General features: G+C 39.5%; 1 protein-coding gene across 5 annotated transcripts in view; it reads right to left on the minus strand.

The window, feature by feature from the left end:
• LOC112467290 (gamma-aminobutyric acid receptor subunit beta) overlaps window positions 1-16,408 on the minus strand; it is a 77,540-nt gene extending 61,132 nt beyond the window's left edge. For all 5 annotated transcript variants that reach the window (XM_025035837.1, XM_025035835.1, XM_025035836.1 and 2 more), the window contains exon 1: window positions 16,123-16,408. In XM_025035837.1, the coding sequence (XP_024891605.1) occupies window positions 16,123-16,220 (98 nt within the window). In that variant the 5' untranslated portion in view covers window positions 16,221-16,408. The remainder of the gene's footprint in view (window positions 1-16,122) is intronic.
• Between the last annotated feature and the right edge of the window lie 2,712 nt (window positions 16,409-19,120).

Consider the following 19,120-nt stretch of genomic DNA (forward strand, 5'->3'; position numbering starts at 1 on the left):
AAAATTTATTAATTAGACAATTAATAATTTTTAATTAAAATTTATTAATTAGACAATTAATAATTTTTAATTAAAATTTCACGCAAATTATAAATTTTAAAAGAATTTTATGGCATAATTATCGCAAATAATAATTATGATATTGATTAATCGAGGTTAACTGATGCATATATCGATTACACTTTGCATATATATATCACGCTGTTCTGTAGTACGTAGTCTAAGCTTCGATTTACAACATGCTGCGGGCATATGTGAAATACAAGTGCAATGGCACCAATACGAGTACGCGGCTGCTTCATATACGGAGCTTGGATTACTCCGACTTCTCTATCGTATCTAACATCCGCGCAAGTTCGATCTGGTTATCAAAATGGCTTTCGGCTAGATGGAGACTAGATCGCGAATATTGTCGAGAGACTTCGTGAGTTAGAGCTTTGAGCCGAGCAACGAGAATAGTTCTTGACGAACAACCTTAACTTTTCCATGAACTATCTCTAGAATGTCTAACGTGGGTTATCGATAAACCTAATGTTGTTTCAAACGTGTATCGAAGTTATCATTCACTGTTTGCTATACTTCTTACAGATATGCAGTAAACATATGTATTATTAAAATTATATTACTTATAATACATCTATAATAAGGATCGATGTTATTCGGAAATAATTTTATGCTAGCATTATAGGATTAATAAAAGACGTGTACACATACAAAAATAGCAGAGTTTATTTTTAAATTTATATTTATATATAAATATATATGATTTATATTTAAATTAATCATGATTTAAACATTAATCATATTCTGATTTTATTAGCAATACCTTGATTTCTGATATTATGAAATATATCGAAAGAACATATAGTTATAAAAATGCAAATTTCAAAGAAATTTAGCCAAGCGTGAAATGATTGATGCATCTTTAACTTTAGATAATGAATATCGTACGGCGACGAAATAGCGTTTAATGGGCAAGACTGCAACTTTAAAAAATATGGCCTTAAACACGTACTACTTTTCTGTTGGTGTAACGCTACGACTTATAATTATGTTAAATGACGTTTATATAAATTGCTGATTATCAATAGCATGTTGTGTTCTATCCATTCTAAGTTGCAATCATATATAATTTTTTCGCTCTCTATTTCCCTCTTTCTCTCTCTCCTTCTATCACATGTTTAAAGGTATATTAATGTTAAATGGTAACCACTCAACATTCTAGGAGCGATAAAGAGCTCTTCTCTATCTCACTCCCGACTGCAGTTCGTAATATTCAAATATTAATCATGAATATTCAGGCTTCGTTTGACAAGGCTCGGCTTTTGATTTTCATCCGATGTAAACGCGAACTCCCGAGTTTCGTATCAGGGAATTTCGTCACACGTGCGGCAGTGGCCGACGCGCGGATTACTCTGATTTCTTCGTTGTACTTAATGCCCATGCGAGATACGTTCATCTACTGGACGCGAAATTAATCACGTCGTCACGCGGATGGATCCGACGAAAATTGCTTTTAATCGAGCGAGGTGGGGCGGGTGTGCTCGCGCATCGTTTGCTCGCTTTGTTTTTGGGATCAGCAACGGATCTACGACCTGTACGTGCGCTCTTAATCGGCCATTTGCATGTATCGATTCGCGGCGACGCGAATGGCATCGATTTAACGTTAACATACATTAGCATTTCGTTCACTGAATTTATAAGGACGGAAAAAGTCACGAGAGAAGAAAATTCAACCTGCGTGCAGGCGTACTTATGATGGCTGATAATAAAGTAAGGTCGGCACGTCGTCGTCGGTATCGTGCTGTTTCTACTCAAGGTATGCGAGTCAATCTTGGATCAGGTGCACGCGAGCTCTTGGCTCGAAAAGTGTGCTAAAATCTGGCGCAGGAGTTCGAGGGGAATTTTGAAACTATTCAGAATTCGCGTATATTGTAAAACGATGCAATATTTATATGGAAAATAAATTCCGATACGGAAACAAAAATGTAGTTATATTTAACAAAATAAATTACAGAAATTGTTTCAGCAATGATTTGGTCGTATTATAAATAAATGTATGTGGTCAATTTATTATACTGTTATAAGGTAGAATATTTCTGTGCCATTTATTCAGCTTTAATGTAAATAAAAAATGTAACTGTAACTAGCTGATGTTATTAATATTTTTAAAACGTCGTTAATCAAATTACGTGCGTAATATGGACCGACGGTTTTCATTTTTATTTCTATCTTGTTTTATGAACGATAAAAAAAAATTCTGACACATTAAAAAAGTGATTAGCAAAATTGCAGTGTCGTCGATAACTTTTCATGATAAGAAGCCATGAAGAGAAATTTCGCGAAGCTTCTCTATTTAATATTTCCATTTTACATTTGGTTGTACGCTGTTTATGGCGCACGGAGGAGATTACTCCTGCGTACGTATCCTCGAATATATGCATGGCGCACGTTTCGGATGATGAAAAAGTGAAGTGTGTATTTCTATCGTGCTAAAGCCGGGCATATTGCGGATACGTACGTCGGAAAATATGAGAAATTCCTGCAAATTCGCGCGCGAAATTCAGTTAACCCTTAATTCGACGTTCTCTTTTTACGCACGTATCCCGAATCCTCGGGGGATGTTTTTCCTTCTCGTAAATTCTGCTTCTCGATTTTACTCGGCTCGTGCGCGTTTATGATATCCTTCCATCCACTTCCCTCTCTCGCCGTCATTATAGACGCGATACTTTCGCCCGACGCGCGCTCGCTCCGCTCTGGGTTAAATAAAAATACAGCTCCCGCGTGAAGACGTAATGCACATTGACGCAAATCGAGAAGCAGCAATCCGCGAAAATGGAGCGATCGCGTGCGCATGAGCGTGCACATAAGTGCCAATTGCATTTTGCGTGTATGGTGTACAATGTGTCTTATTGTTAGGCATTTTTTTCAAGTTGCATTTTCTCTTTATTATAAATTATTACTATAGATTCTTGGGAAAATTTGCTTTTTTTATTGGAATTTTATAATTTGCAGTATTACGTTTAATACAGCAATTGAGCTTTAATGAAAAATCTTAATAAGTTATAAAAGAGAATTGAAGAATAAAAATGTAGATTCTCTCGATTATTTCTTTTCAGGCTTATAATAAATTGGTTGATTCTTATAAAAAGAAGCTAGTGGATATTTCATCAAGTTATGTAATACTTGGATACATTCTATATTCAAAGAAGATAGCATTATATTTTCCAGAAGTAATTGATTGCGCAATCTTACGGTCGACTATAATCTGTCATATTCCATCAAGCTTAAAACTATTAATAGATTAATATTTAAAAAATTAAAAATTTAGGAGACGAATGTAAAATAATCGAGATTAAAAATGTCATTAATTATTGGTTTCGTTATATATTACTCAAAAATGAGTCGATGAAAATTGTATTTAACCGATTTTAATTCATCTCGAACGCTAATGTGATATCAGGTTCACCTTTAGTCAAGAGAATAGGCGCGATACTTGGAACAGAGTATACAACGGTGCTATTTTTGTTGCAGGCATGCGTTCGTGGCGACAGCGACGGCGGCGGCGACGGCGGCTCCAGCGACGTACGAGCCGGGCTCGATAAGAGCGCGCAGGTATAGCAGTTAATTATATCAATGCCCCATTAGCGTGCCAGTACGCCGCGTGATTGCAATGGCTTTTTATACACGGGAGGGTTCGCCGTCGGTACCGACATCGTCGGTGCTTTTTTCAGCCGGCTATATACGTCTTGACTCGGAGAGAGGTCCGCGTAAATACGGGCCAATAATTGCGTGTTCGCCAGAGGGAAATTACCATGTTTTTACCGCGTTGCCCGCAGAATTTTATTTCAATTGTGCGATTGCTCGGACCATTGCGAAGATGACCGCGAAGGTTCGTTTTATTTCGGGCGGAATTATCTTCGAACGTTCGTTAACGTTCTTCCGTGGTTCCGACTGTTATACGAAAAGCAGCGGACGGTGTCAATCGCTTGACGTGGGACCGACTCAAAAACGCGTCGTTAAATTGCGAGTTACTAATTGGTAATCACAAATGACACGCACTTGACGTGTATCACGATACGTTTGCTGGCCCGATCGCGCATCGCGGAAATGCGGTCGATAACGTTATAAATATTTCTCATCGACTTGGGGCACGTGTCCCAACGCTGATCAGAAATTCATAATGCGCGTCGGAAGAATAAAAGTAAATAACCTTGACACGGGATGCAATCGATGTGTGAAGTTGCGTGGGACATAATCACCGGCGCTCGAAGATGCGAGATTATGCCGCAATTTTGTATTTATAGTTTATGGTTGTTATTGGCATGATGAGTGAGATCAGTTAGGGATAGCTCGGGGGAGTCACGAATCTATTAAGAAGGACGACATTTGAGCAAACAATGTGGCATGTTGACGATGGACATGCGGACATTTCGTGACATCGTCTTGAAATATTCAGTGCGTTCCATGACCGTGACCGCAGATATTTTAATAACGAATTCTTTAACATAACATTTCTGAAGATATTTTCCGCTAAACTTAAAATTTAATAAATTAAGCTATACGTCAGGATAGCCAACAACATGTTTTTAATGTTACTTTTATTTGGCCATCTTGGCTTATGATAAAATGTAATTTATTATTAAAATATTTTATATTCAATTTTCAAAAAGTAAGCGGTACTTTTTAAATTCAATATAACGAGCTTTGTTGAATAATTATTTAACGAGAATAATTTATTCATGGTTTATTATAAAATATTGTAGAATTGTTGAATTATAAAATATAAAAATAATTATTATAGTAATTATATTATAAAAATAATTTATTGTATAACTTGTGAAATATCTTCTGTTGATGATGAGACATCTGGTACACAAAAAGGCGCTCGCAACATACGGGTGTTCATCTTCTCGAGATGGTCATATGCAAATTACTAGAAGGGCTGATGGTGCTCACTAGTTTTTCGATTCAAATTCAGCTGTGCTCGTTGTTTTAGCATTCGCTTAACTTTTAGACAAATTTCGACTCGGTAACCGCGATGCATTACCTTAATGTGACCTAGAAAGTTCTTTTATTACGTTCCCACATCGACGCACACACACAGAATTCCTTTATTCGTATTCGACGGTTCGATGCACACTCATTCACGTGGCAAACATGCAGACGCGAGCGCTCGATTCTATTCATGCGCTGAATTACAAAACGTGTTTCGTTGGCTCGTTGGTTTTTCTAGTTCCTCGTGGTTTTTGTAATTTCATGAGTGCGCACATCGTATAGAATTGTTTAATTTCGATGTCGGTACCATTGTAAGGAATTAAATAGTAGCAATGGTTTTTAATGATAATCAAGCGTAAGAAATTTATAACATTTTGACGTTTATTTGTGCTACGTATCGAAACAAGCAAATATCCGATTCAGTCAGTGGCCAATTAGGAAATTAGTCCATTATTTATATGACTTTATCTCTAGATTTCATGAAATGTGTAAAAGGGAAAATTTCTGAATTTCTATTAGAAACAAAGGCAAAATACTGCAGAATTTTTTAATAATCTTCTGATCCTTTTTTGAACGATTATTTATTAGACATTTAAACTTTTAGTTAATAACAAACATCTAATTAAAAGTATCTTGTACATAATGAGACAAGTATACGATGTACGTCTTTCAAGATTATATCTATTCTATCAATGCAATCTTATTTGCTAAACGTATATGCCTCTTGTTAGAAATTATCAATCAATGTTCGCGATCATGTGATATGATTAATCGGCATGTTCGCATGAAGTAATACAGATTGTGTTTCCATTTACACGACGTTTCGCCACGTCCTCGAGCTATTTGACTCTATCGAGGGTAACGTTGCTCTTTCTCCTTTAAATTCATACACCTGCAGAAGATGCTATTGTACTTTCGTTGCCGTTAGTTAGCCCTGGAATTTAGCCCTGACTCGACCTCGGCGCCTCAAGTATTCCGAACGTGTAGTGGCTTTAGTCGCCGCGCTCGAAGCTCGACGCTCTACGCTCGACGCGGCGGCGAACGGACGATCAAGGACGCAGACGTTAGTCGTCGAGGGTGATGTCCTCGCCATTGATTGGCAGCCCTGGCCGCGCTCTCGTCAAGGTTCTGGCATGCAGATACACGGCCGCGATTGTGGGTTACGCCGGAGGCCGGCCTCTATTGTCACGATCGTTGTTTCTCATCAATAACGCTAATGTCGACATATAACGAAAACACTTTGTCAATCATCGAATTGACGTGTCGAATTGCGCAATATTTTCGCTCTTTTATCCCCTTCTTTACATTATAAGTCTCTTCTTTTCCTTCTATATCTTGCACTATATCTCCCTTCTGGACATTGCGAATTTGGGTTTTGAATTTGCAGCTATAATAACTAAATCGTGTATTCCGAAGACGGAGATGTGAGGAAACCATGTAGTTTTTTTCGTAGTAGAATGTAAAATATACCTATCTATTTATCTGCTTATCGATGCGGTGTCATTTGCGAAATGTTAAGTATCTATTTCGTTACTTGATATCTGATGTAGGGAAATCAAGTGGAGAGAACAGATAGAGCGGTTGTTTCTGATCGGCGAGGCGTGCCTACCGGACTGTTTGACATTTCCTTTGAAATGTCGTTTCATTTCCTGCCCATCGGCACCGATGCCATCATCGCGATAGACAACAGGACGTCGGATCGAGATCATGATTTTCAGGAATGCACGACGAATACCAATTCCTTTTTTGATACACGCTTGACTTTGATATCGATAGCGCGGACATTTCTTTCAAAGGATTTCATTATCCGGGTATACTGTTTATAAAGATATGATATATTAAAGATAAGGAACCCATTAACTATACAGAAGAAGACGTAAAATCGTGCTTTATTAAAAAAAGATGCTCAGCATGAAGTTTTGTTTATAGATAACTTGAAATTAATTGATAATGTTAAAGATTTTCTAAGAGAAGATTCTCATTAAACCATTCTTCATTTTACCTTATTCCTGTTGGTTTAATCATATCGCAACCGCAACTCGCTTTTTTCACAAGGCTCTTCACGTTTATTTTCATCGTTCATCGCTATTTGATCGTTTCGATCTTCGGTCTATTATTAAATGGAGTAATGGCGTGCCCGTGTCGGGCTGGATTGATGGTTCATGTCATCGCTGGATTCGAAGATGTAGAAATTCGACGGTTAACGCGAAGACGCTTCTCAGACCGAGATCTTGCATCGATTGCTGATCGACAGTGGTGTACATCCGCGCGTATACTGCACGACATTATGGTCGTGGGCCGTTGCGCGGCTTGGTTGACCGAGTTTGCATCGGTGTTGGAGGTCCCATTGATTTCCTGGCCCATGTCAAGGCTGCACGCGAGAAACCCCCGCTCTCCACCCCGGCCACCCACAACCTCCGACAACCTCCCATCCCTTCCTCGACTCCCTCCCGCAAGCTGTTTTCCCTTCCTTCCCAACTCCGCGCCCGGTCATCTTCGCTCGTCTTCGACTCCGCGTACGTCACGCGTGCGAGACGTGCCGCAACCGCCGAGGTAGTCATCGAGTCCATCATTTTGTCAACTCGCGTCATCAGGAGTGGCATTTACATCGTCCATCATTTCGTCATACTTCCAACTCGCTTTGCGAAAGAAAGCTTTTAGAGCTTCAATCCCTCTTCAATCCCTCTTCGTGGACATCGCGATGCGTGCGCGCGATGATTATCACGGACGACGAGTGGGTGCCGATGACAGGGGCGATGACAGATTACAAAAGTTTCTGAATTGCATTTACATGCCGCGTATGCATCTCACTTTGGCTGTGTAAATAATGTTTTTCCGTCTTATCTCTCATTACTGTTAGTCGCTAAAACTTAAGCTTTGATATTCTTGATCTAAATGACGTAAGATCTCGTGATATACATATATGCACAAGTATATATGTTGATATAGTTAATTGCAACCCACATTCATTTCATCTAGAGCGTGATATTCGAATTCTGCAAGGATTTATTTGGAAGACGTGCAAACCCGTATATGTACGCTGCATTGGCTTCATCCAATCTGCGTCCAACTTGCTCCTTTAACTACTTTTCCTTTGCTTTACCTGCATTTTAAATAGTGTAATTTTCAAGAGTTTTATTGTCGAATCTATTTTATGATCACGCGTTATTCATTGCAAGATAATAAGTTATCGTTATTATTTCTGGAATAATGCGCACATTACATTCTATTAATTCTGAGGGTTTGTTGGGAATCTCGTTTGTTTGCTAATCGAGCTGATTATTTGCTTTCTTTATGTGATTTGGCACGCAAGAGCAAGACCAATTTGTTAGTTTACCTGGCTATATTGATTTATTTGCTTATCATCTTCGCTGTCTTGCCTGTCTCTTGTGTTACCACTTGCATGCGGTTTTACGCCAGTATCTAGTATCCAACATTGGTTATGACGTTTGTTTACCGTAATTGTTCTTGGCTATTCTTCGTTCCATTCATCCTTGAACGCAAATCGATCCCTGTTGAATTTCTTCGCGGTGCGCCTCTGTATACTTTGCCATTCATTTATAAATAATTCGATCGACTTTGATTACTCGCATGTTAGTGAGATACAAGTACCTCCCGATCATTTAGTTTTGAGAAAACATCTAAAAGTATTGATGTTGAAGCGTTTATATCTTACACGTATTATTATTCTGTTTTAATATAATTATCTATTGTGCACTATATCGCTACACCTTTTTGTTATAAATAAAATATAAATAATAAAAAAATAATAATTTGTTCTAGCAATCAATTATCAGTACCTAATGTGTATTAAATTATTCACAATGCTTCCTCTTTATTGACATTAGTTAGATCATATTCAAGTGTAGGCATACAACTTCGCGTAAGTTACTGCGACTATTGTATTTTTACAACAACGAATAAATGTATAGCTTTCTTATTGCGTCACGCAACCGTGAACTTCATCTATCGACGCACCTCCGGTTCAGGGAAGACGTATACATTACGTGTATGTGTCGTAATTTATCCGCTCTTGCGGCACCACCGACGACATAATAATTTGGTTTATTCCACTCGCGTTGCGTGGTAGAATCTTCGTTATTCGGCGAGTGGTAATTTGAAAGTAATTTGAAAGTATGGCGACTGTCACGGCACGGTCGCGAATTTCGCAACATGGTGGTCGTGTAGACGACGAGGGGACGCACGGGGCGGTACAACCGCATATTAATCGTGACACTTGCCGCGCGGCACACGAATTTATGAGCGCAGAAGCCACGAGTTAAAATCCAGAAGCGGACAGGAAAGTCTCCGTATCGCGTGACCGCTCGAGCTGTGCTCGACTCTCCACATCGCGGTTACTGTCCAAGTACTTTAACTCCAACACTAATAACTGCAACCAGCACGTTTGTATCGCAGCGATGTATTCGTGACGGAAAATACGCCGGGGAATTGGGAATCGGGAACCAAATACGCGAAACGTGTATGAACAGTCAGAGAGATTGATCAAAAATTGCGATGGGACTTCGGCGAAAGATGACAAGTACTTGGCAATCCGTAACCGCGAAGAATACGTAGCAAAGTCGCATTAAAAAGTTTATTCGAAGGCCAAGCGCGTCGTATTAAGTATGCTTCCGACGATTATTATGCGAGAAAAAAAAGTTCAAGTTTATATACGATGCTATATAATAAGAGGAAAATTTCTGCGGAACAGATTTAAGAAAATGGCACGTGCAGTGAACGTTAGTTGTTTGCTTTGCGCTATAAAAAAAGCACTCATGATGATCTGCTATGTGTGTTTGGATAGTATTTTCTATTAATTAAATCATTTTTAGATAAATAATTATTTTTAGATAAAATATTTCTATATAGATAAATACGTGTATCTCATTTACATTATTATAAAAATACCGAGGCTTAAACTTTCATGTAATATCTACCTTATTTTAAAAAGCAGTCATACTTTAGATAAATAATCTCAAGCAAATTTTAATCATAAATATATGTATTAAAATTAGTGATTTGATTTGTAAGACATGTGATAATTTATTATTAAAGAGACATGTATTATTAAAAATAGATTTACAAAAAATAGGTAAATTAGAAAGATTTTATGTCGAGAAACATTTAGAAATTTTGCAAATATGCTGTTATTTTAAAATATTTATGCAATACATTATATGCATGAGTTTCTATATTTCGTTTTTGCAAAAATATTCTCTTTTGATGAATATCCAGATGTATATTTATATATACATATGAAGAAATATCCTAGCGTGTTTCTCCATGTAATTTATAACGTCAGCTTTACGTAACAAAAACCTGAGAACTACTTGAATAAATCGTTGAGTGAGCAAGGGCGAACGAATCCAGCGAGTGGATGAAATCATTAGTATCGAGGCTACGGTTTCCTGTATCGTTGCTACGCGGAATATGGCACTCGGTATGCCAGTGATAAAGCACGAGGAACAGTCAGCCGTTTGAATGCTCGGCGCGGCTCAACCGGATATTACAGTTACCGAAGAATATTCGATTTGCAGCTAACTAGATGGGCTCTCGCTCGTCGATCCGGATACCGTTCTCTCGTGTCTTCGCTCGCGCCTCTTCGCTGTCGAGTTACCGGCCGCCGTTCCGATTAAGTTTGAAGTTACTATCGGAAATATCGTTTTGTTATGTCACGCTGTGATCTCGCTAAATATCATAATGTTGTCGATAGAAATAATAGCATAGGTTCTGAAGCGATATGTCGGAAATAACATTTACTACAACGTGAGAAACAGAGAGACTGTGCTTATTGCAAAAGTTAGGACTGTGTTCTATTTTCTTAATCTCTTTTTTATGGTTCAAATAATAGAGCAATAGGCAACTTTAGAAGGTTTTAAAACAATTGACAAATTTTGTGTTTACTCCTCGCGAAGACAATCCGGATTTTTTTGCAGTAAAGTTCATTTTTCTTTAACTACAAAACTTGTTCTCTTTTTCTTCTTTCTTTTTCTGAAACACACATAATCGAGAAGCGATATGTGTGTTTTATATTTTGTAAGGATGAAGAGCGCAGTAAAATGGAACAGATCCACTGCCACTACGACATATAAATCGTGACACAAATTGTTAAAACTTGCATGGTTCCGTATCCGTATGGTTTCATCAATCATTCGCGTAAGCGCGTATTAATAATCGTCCACTATTAAATATGCATTGGTTGTTTGCGAACGAAGCGTCATTCTCTGTCTGCTCGCGTCTCTCTATTCTACTATGCCCGATTTCTGTCAGCCTTTGTGCGCCAGATGTCAGTCACTAATTTGTTTACGTAAAATGCTCCGTTTTCGAAATTGGGACATGTGTAACCATCGACCTTTTACTTTATGTTATCAATTTATCAATTTATAGTGATATCCAAATACATATAATATAAAGAATCTTTTTTAACATAAATTAAAGTTGCTTTTCTTTACTGTTAAATACTGTTATAAAATGCTATGTATGTTTATTGATAACAATATTTTGCTCCTTACTGCCATTCTCATGTAGAATCCATGTAATTCTTATATATATTGTTTTTTGAAACGTTTGCAATTACTGCGACTATTTTTTATTTAATATAACCGTGTCTCGTGCCGGAAATATCTTTGCGTACATGATTTCTTAAACACTCTACAGAAAAATCAGTAGTTATACTGCTAGACTTCCATGTACCTCATATATTTGGATACATGGTAGCATTTCTAAAAGCGGAAATAAATTTGAAGCTCCATTACACGGAATACAGGATGCCAGATATATCTGTAGGACCGCGAAAAAGATAAATCTTTTCTGGCCGAAGCGGTAATGGAAAAACACTCGATGGCGTCGGCTGTCACTGTTATCCTTCCAAGCGATGGTAGTATTGCCAACGCGGTTGCACAAACCAGGCTAGAATGGATACGCGAAGGAAAACAACAATCCGTTCCGTTGCAAAAGTATAACGCGCGTTTGTATGCCGCGGAAAATAGGTCAGTTGAGGTCCAATGATTTGGTCGGATTTCGCCTGTTTCCGCGGTGGGCGATGCTCCTACGACGAAAACACGACGATTCTCGACCGGATGATAATCCACGATGTTTCCAATTCCGGAAAGTTGCCAAGAAATCGTCCTGTCTACGAGAGTCGCATCCCGATGTGAGATATCACGGATCGATAGATAGTGGCTCTTCGCGAAATCCTTGAACGGATATTTTCGACGATAGCCATTAATTACTCGTGATATGATCGCAACCTTTAGCATTTTCCGTAATCCGATTGAAGTGGAACCGAATTTATGATATATTTCTGATAATAATTGTACGAAAATGTCTATTTTAAAATAAAATTATACGTGAAAGTCGAAATAAAGATATATAAATATGTAGGTAGTTTTGATGAGTAGCATTATTAAAAAATATATAATCTAAATTTGAAAACTTAAACCATATACAAAATTTTTTAAGCCGATATTTAAAAGTGAACGTCTTACACGAGCTATTTTTTATACTCATATAAACGAAGAGAAAGCAATAAGAAAAATTTTATATTATTTCAAAATAAGTTTGCACGAAAGTTAGTTTATAACAAGTCGTTTTTGTCATTGACTTATACTACTAGTCGAGCCAATTTTGTTGGTATATTTATCGAGCACTTATTTTTTTAAACAAAATTTTAATTTATTTTGTTACGAAATTTTGTTACATTCTCATCACGATAAAATAATTGTTATTCAATAGCCACGATCATTAGATTTAAGTAATGAGGCTATCTTAAGGATTGTGTCAACTTCGATGAAGATGGCGCGACGTAATTGGGATTCTGGATCAAGCTCGGTCCGGGTGACCGAGTGAAGCAGAGAAAGGGTGTTCTTCCTCGTTGTGTTAGAGAAGGGGCCTGGTGCGCGCCACCGATCCGAGAGAGTGGGCGAGGGTGGCGACGATTCTAGCCACGGTGGCGAGGGTGTAGCGGCGTAGGAGGATTTGGAGCTCTGCCACGTTGGGAGCACCCTCCTGCTCGAGAGCTCTACTGCGATCACCGATACCACACTACAGTGCCTTCGCGGTTGGTACTCATAGAGGTTTGGAGGAGGCCAAAGAGAAGCGCGGCCCACTCGAGGAGGAAACAGGTGGAACGACCGAGGCTCCGCTCGCCGGAAGAGCGTAAATATTGATAATCCCTCTGACTACATGTAACTACTCGTTTACCATCTTTGCTGCATATAATAGCACGGCGAATTAAAACTCTTTCGACATCGGTTGTCACGCTATGGGTATAGTGTATCGTCCGATAATAAAAGAGAGAGATTGTCTTTGACACCTGAAGAATACAAAATTGGTTAACTATGTCCATGTGTCAGCGCACGGTCAAGTATACGTGTCTCGTTAGACTGTTAGACTATCGTAAATGTATGGAAACATCGATAATGTCGCAGTTAGTCAATGTCACTGGCTAAGTTCTCTATTCTACCCTCAATTTTTTTACAATGTTACGAGGCTGAACCTACGTCTTTGTTCGTGATTATTCATGAATCTATATTTGTGATTATTGGAATATAAATGCAGTAGAGATTGTGTGTGGAAAACCTTCACTGTCTGGCCTCGAAACAGAGGCTTCTCGTATCGCTTATTACATTTGCTAAAGAAAACTATGCGTACAGCTTGTCGTTACATTAAATATAGTTTTCATTCAGAGAATTATAGCCGCCGTGTGACTATTCACTACATGATTCAGTTCATGATAGAAAATGCATTATTATAAAGCTATAGATGCGTCTTTATATTAAACAAGAATTCTCATTGTTTGTTGAGGATGTTAAACAATTGGAGTGTCCAAACAAAATATTCTTTCGGTGTTATTGCTTAGAGCATTTATGTTATAAAGATTATAAAAATAAAAAAATAACTCTTAATTTGCTTTTTGTTTAAGAAGATGCGCTCATATGCGGTTATACATTGCATTTATATATATTAGAAGATATTGAGACTATTTGAAAATATGCTTAAAAGATCCATTGGTCGTAGTAAGATTTCAGTAGTAACGAAACATATCGCAACGGCCAGGGAAAGAGTCTGAGTAAACGCAGCCGTCGCGTCGGTCGCGAGTATAATGCGTCGAATGTTTCGTGCAAAGTGATCGATAGCGCTGGCTCGTGCTGCAGATATCTTTTGCCGGCTACATTTGCGGATTATTAATACGTACTGGTGAATTGCGATGAACAGATGAGCGGGTGTAGCATCGACCAATTCCAACGTCGACATTGTTTGCGCTTTGTTACTATTGCTCGCGTCCGCCTCTGTTCTTTCTATTCGCCGGTTTATCATTTTGTTACTGCTTAAAATAGCATTTTGTAATTGACAATAAGGCTCATGTATATTTTATATGTTTCCATTAATTACGACATAAGTTAAAACACTCGAAAAAATTATCAGATTGGTAATGTGCTTTGATTATAATGAATATTGTAATGTAACGGTTTTATTATTAAATATTTTAATTTAATTATAAGGTAATTTTTCTGCCCAGCAATAGAACACATAAAAAGATTTTTTAAATTTATTTTTTATTTTATAATCTTTTATGTGTAATTGTTTTATTGATTTTTAATCTGTTGGCATAAATTAAAGTAATTATGCATTTATTTATTGGAATTAACTAATATCGCTGTAACAGTTGTACAATATATTTAATCACATTTAATCATGATTGAAAATTTGTGCTCACTATATTAATCTTGTCGATTAATAATCATCGATTGGAAAAGTTTAACTTAACGATCAATGTATACGATGCAAAATATATTATGCTTATTAAAATGCGCGGGAAAGGGGGGGAGAGAGAGAGCGCGCGCTTCCTTATCGTCGCCTTGGAGGCACGGAGGGATGGTGTCATTGTCATCATGGAAAGAGCTTGCGCGCGTAGTGGTGAGACATACACTAGAGCATGCAATGTAACTGCATATATCCGCTCATTTACATACAATCACGGAGGTGCATCCAGACGGCGGAGAGAGCTATGCGGCGCTCTCATTGTGGCGCCCGTTATGTCAAAGGCTAAATCTATCTTGTTTGCACTTGATAGTAGGCAGCGGGCGGGTTGACGTCAGACACGATCGCGTAATAAAACTTCGTTATTTCCGTCGAAGTGGCATAATGAATGACGCGTATCGCAATGAAGATGCCATTCGTCACGATTTGCCTAACGCAATATTTTTTTTCCAACATTTATATAGAAGGGCTTATGTGTTATCTGGTAAAATGACTCTTTGTATAATTATGAGAGAGATGTATCGTTGTTCTTTACCATAAAATTTTAATATACAGGAATGTATAAAATATTGCTCATTAAATCTTCTGTCGTACCGATAACACTAATATATTTTCGATAGCAATAATGTGTGTGTACGTAAAAATATTTGAAATCTCTCACTAGAGCTGATTTCAATATGAAATCTTTCTAACAAAATTGTATGAGTAAAATCAAGAATTCTATGAATTAGTTAGTTTTATAATTGATGATAGAATCGATAAAAATCAGTTGTAATAAAATATTTCATAAACATTATCTCTACAAATCCAAAAGTGTCTAGATATAAGATATTAACTTTTCTGAAATATTGGATAGTGTTTCTAAGCAAATGACGGACACATGTCTCCTTTTTTTTTACTTTTTCTTCAAAGCTTTAAGTACGTTTATTTTAATAATTTTATTTCTATACGCTCTTCGGACATTTCTAAACATGGAAAGACGTGTTAAACAGGTTTCAAAGATTGCGATAAATTCGCTTTGCAAATGTAAAGAAAACATCAACAACTCGTTGATAAACTTCCTTTGCAAATGTAAAGAAAACATCAACAACTCATTGCCGCGAGGTTTCGCAGAATTTTTTTTTTAACACTCCACTCGTACTTCGTGTAAATACGTGTATAATTGAAGACCTGATCAGATACAAGCTATTAGCAAAATATATCAATGATTATTTCTTCAAAATCACCCTTATCTCTCAGCATTTATTTTCGAAAAAAAAAACCACATGCTAATTTTAAGTTATTCTCATGGTTGCGTTACGCGCGCGCCTCTCGCATTTTGCCTAAGCCTAAGTAAGCGCGTATAAAAACAAGCTGACTTACGCGGCGTATGCAAACGGTGTGTGATGCGTGGCGGGCAGTAGGACGACCGTGGCCACGAGGAGAACGAAGCTCCCGGAGACGGCGTGGAAGGACCCCATGGCTGTCGTCCCCCGGTGTCGCCGCGGTTGTCCGCGGTTGTTTCTAAAGGGGAGGAATCACGACACCACCCCGCCGCTGAGACGACGGACGCGGTGAGGACGAGAACGGCGACGAAGGGAACGTCGACGGTTGTCCTGAGGCGTTGCTACCTGGCGCGTTGACCCGGCGCCTCTCTGCGTGTCGTCTGCGTCTCACCCTCCCTCCCTCCCTCCCGCCCAGCCCACCCTCCTACCCCCGTCTTGCTTCCTCTTCAGGCTCCTCTCCGTGTGCGCTCTCTGGCCCGTCGCTTTTCCACGATCCTCTCTCAGCTCTCTCAACGCTCTCCTCGCCCGATCTTCTCCGCTCACCTCTGCCTGTATCTTCCCGTCACTGTCACTCACAATCGTACCTTTGCGAACGTTCAAGCGGCGACATGGATTGTAATATCACGACACTTGAAGCTCGATCCGGGGTAATTCTACCGCGGACACATTCTGCTTTTGTGTCACCTTTTGCGCTTCGTCACTCGCGACGAGATCACAACGGTAGTCTTGATTACGCGCAATAAACGAAGACGTAGGATAGTTTTGCGAAAATTTGTCAGCACCGGGAGTCTTTCGCGATTCTTCTTCGTCTCTCTTGTCTCTCCCTCGCTCCTCCACCGTTCTTTCCCGCTCGGCACCGAGTTTCGTTCGCGATTCCCGCGGCGTTTTCGAGGCGGAAGAGGCACACCGGGATGACAATCGGGCGGGGGGATAACGGGTGTCGGCGAAGGAGGGAGACGAGGATCCTTCTTCTCCTGAAGATTGTGCGCCTCCTTCTTCGTTTTGCGTCCTACAGAGCCGGAGCCTTCTGATCGCCGACGATGTCCTGCCGCGAGCTCCGCTTCCGCAGGATCCTTCCTCTCGCGACGAACATCTTTCTGCTCCTGTCACCTCTCTCACGGCCTGCTCTTTCTCTCCGCACTCCTTTCTCTCGCTCTCGCCCTCTCACTCTCTCTCGCTCTTCTCGCGGGGACACTCGGTCAGCACCCGCGGTACACCGCTACGCGCTCGGGAGTGGCGGCTCTCGCGTCTAGCCCGGCCGTTTCAGCGCGCAGGCGCAATTCCTTCCTTCCTGCCTGCCTGCTAGCCTGCTTGCTTGCTTGCCTACCTGTCTGCCCACCCTCGTCCATTTCTCCTTCCCTCTCTCGCCCCCTTTTCACCCTCTCTCTTCCATCTATTCTAACTTGCCTGCTCGCCTCAAGCCGACAACTGCCGTCGTGCCTGCGCTCGCTGTCACCCTGACTACCTGATTGTTTCATGAACTTAGTAGTTTTCGTCACCCTCCACCCTCCCGCCATCCCCCTTGTCAGCGTGCCCTGCTGAGTGTATTGATGCACAGCGGAGGAAGATCATGTTCGCTCAGTGGCTTTTTCTTTAAGAGATCACGATTGTGTCACATCATAATGATTAATGATAATTAGCATAATAGCTGAATTCTTGTATTTTACATCGTACACAATATGTTTGGACATTCCATAAAACTACCTACCTAGTACATGTAAATATGTTCAATCTATAGCTAGTAGGCATGCGTTTTCTAATTGAAATAATGGCCATATGATGTTTCGCGAACGCAATAGTACATCATAGAAATACTACAGAATCTGAGATACTTTAACCGCATGATTGCGTGCTGTCACTCTTTCTGATTGTCTCAGGAACTTGGTGGTTTTCAACCTTGCCTTCTTAGAGAATTTGACTGATGTGTGTATATTCACAAGAGTACATTATATTTACTAGCATCCCTTACAGTGTATTAAAATTGCATTATAGGCTGCGTCAATCCTCGCGTGTCTTCGTCTCTTATCTTCTAATTAATTCACTTATACCTGTCCGCATGAAGCGACGAAGATTATCACCGTATCTACACCGTCTGTTGCTCTGCCGCTTGATTTAATAATTTTCGTTATTCCGCGGTTAATTAAATCGTCGCATTGACCCGGCGAAAACCACGTTTTCCTTCTTAATTCCGGCACTTTGGTGGTCGCGTTTTCATCGCCGTCGCGTCTCGCTCTCGCTTTTTCTTTACAATTTTCTTGCACAACCGTGTTATTTGTTTCCGCTCGTTTTACTTATACTTGTTTCTTTTCCCTTCTTTGCGTAGAGTAGACCTCAGCTTAGCAGGGACGGGCGTATCGATACGTTACTTTCCGGATTACGTACGGTTTCGCGTCGGCATGTAAAGCGGCCTGAGTACATATACCGACGACGTAAAAGAGTGAAAAGAGGTGCATCAAAAGACATTCTATTTGCAGCTCGGCACTGCCTCGTGAAAAATATTCGACTGCTGAATATTCTTGCTACTTTCTCGCGTACACCCTACTCGTCTTTGTAGGGTACGCGCTTTGGAGCGACGTTGACGCACATCAAAGGGCGGACGATGATACGTATTTTCGCATTCGCGGACGCACACATACATAACACGCGTACACGTGCGTGCGACATTGAGACGTGTCGCTTCCAACTCTCCGCTAGAGCGGAGCTAATGCGGATCATAACGTAACCGGAGCGGTGAGAGTGTACATTCTTTCCGCCCGCGCGACTTTGAATCAAATTCTCGAGTTGCGGGGTAAACTTTGAATACGCAGTACAAACACGAGTTTGCGCCCTCCATCGAGCCGTGCGATGCGTAGGTATATACGGGGTGTCTTAGGAGCAGCGTATTTCTAAATCATAGTTGCTACGTATGCTTCAGTACTGTAGAATTATAAGAACATAAACATTCTGAATATTTCGAAAAAGATAAGATTTAAAATCTACATTTTAAACCTTATTTCTTTAAGATTTAAGAATATAGATATACACACTGCAAAACCTTTTCATCGCAGAATATTTAAAATACTTAAAATATCGACTGCTTGCAAAGAAAATATTTC

The sequence above is a fragment of the Temnothorax curvispinosus genome, unplaced genomic scaffold (genome assembly GCF_003070985.1).
Source record: "Temnothorax curvispinosus isolate PA1 unplaced genomic scaffold, ASM307098v1 QBEX01017148.1, whole genome shotgun sequence".
Classification (NCBI taxonomy): domain Eukaryota; kingdom Metazoa; phylum Arthropoda; class Insecta; order Hymenoptera; family Formicidae; genus Temnothorax; species Temnothorax curvispinosus.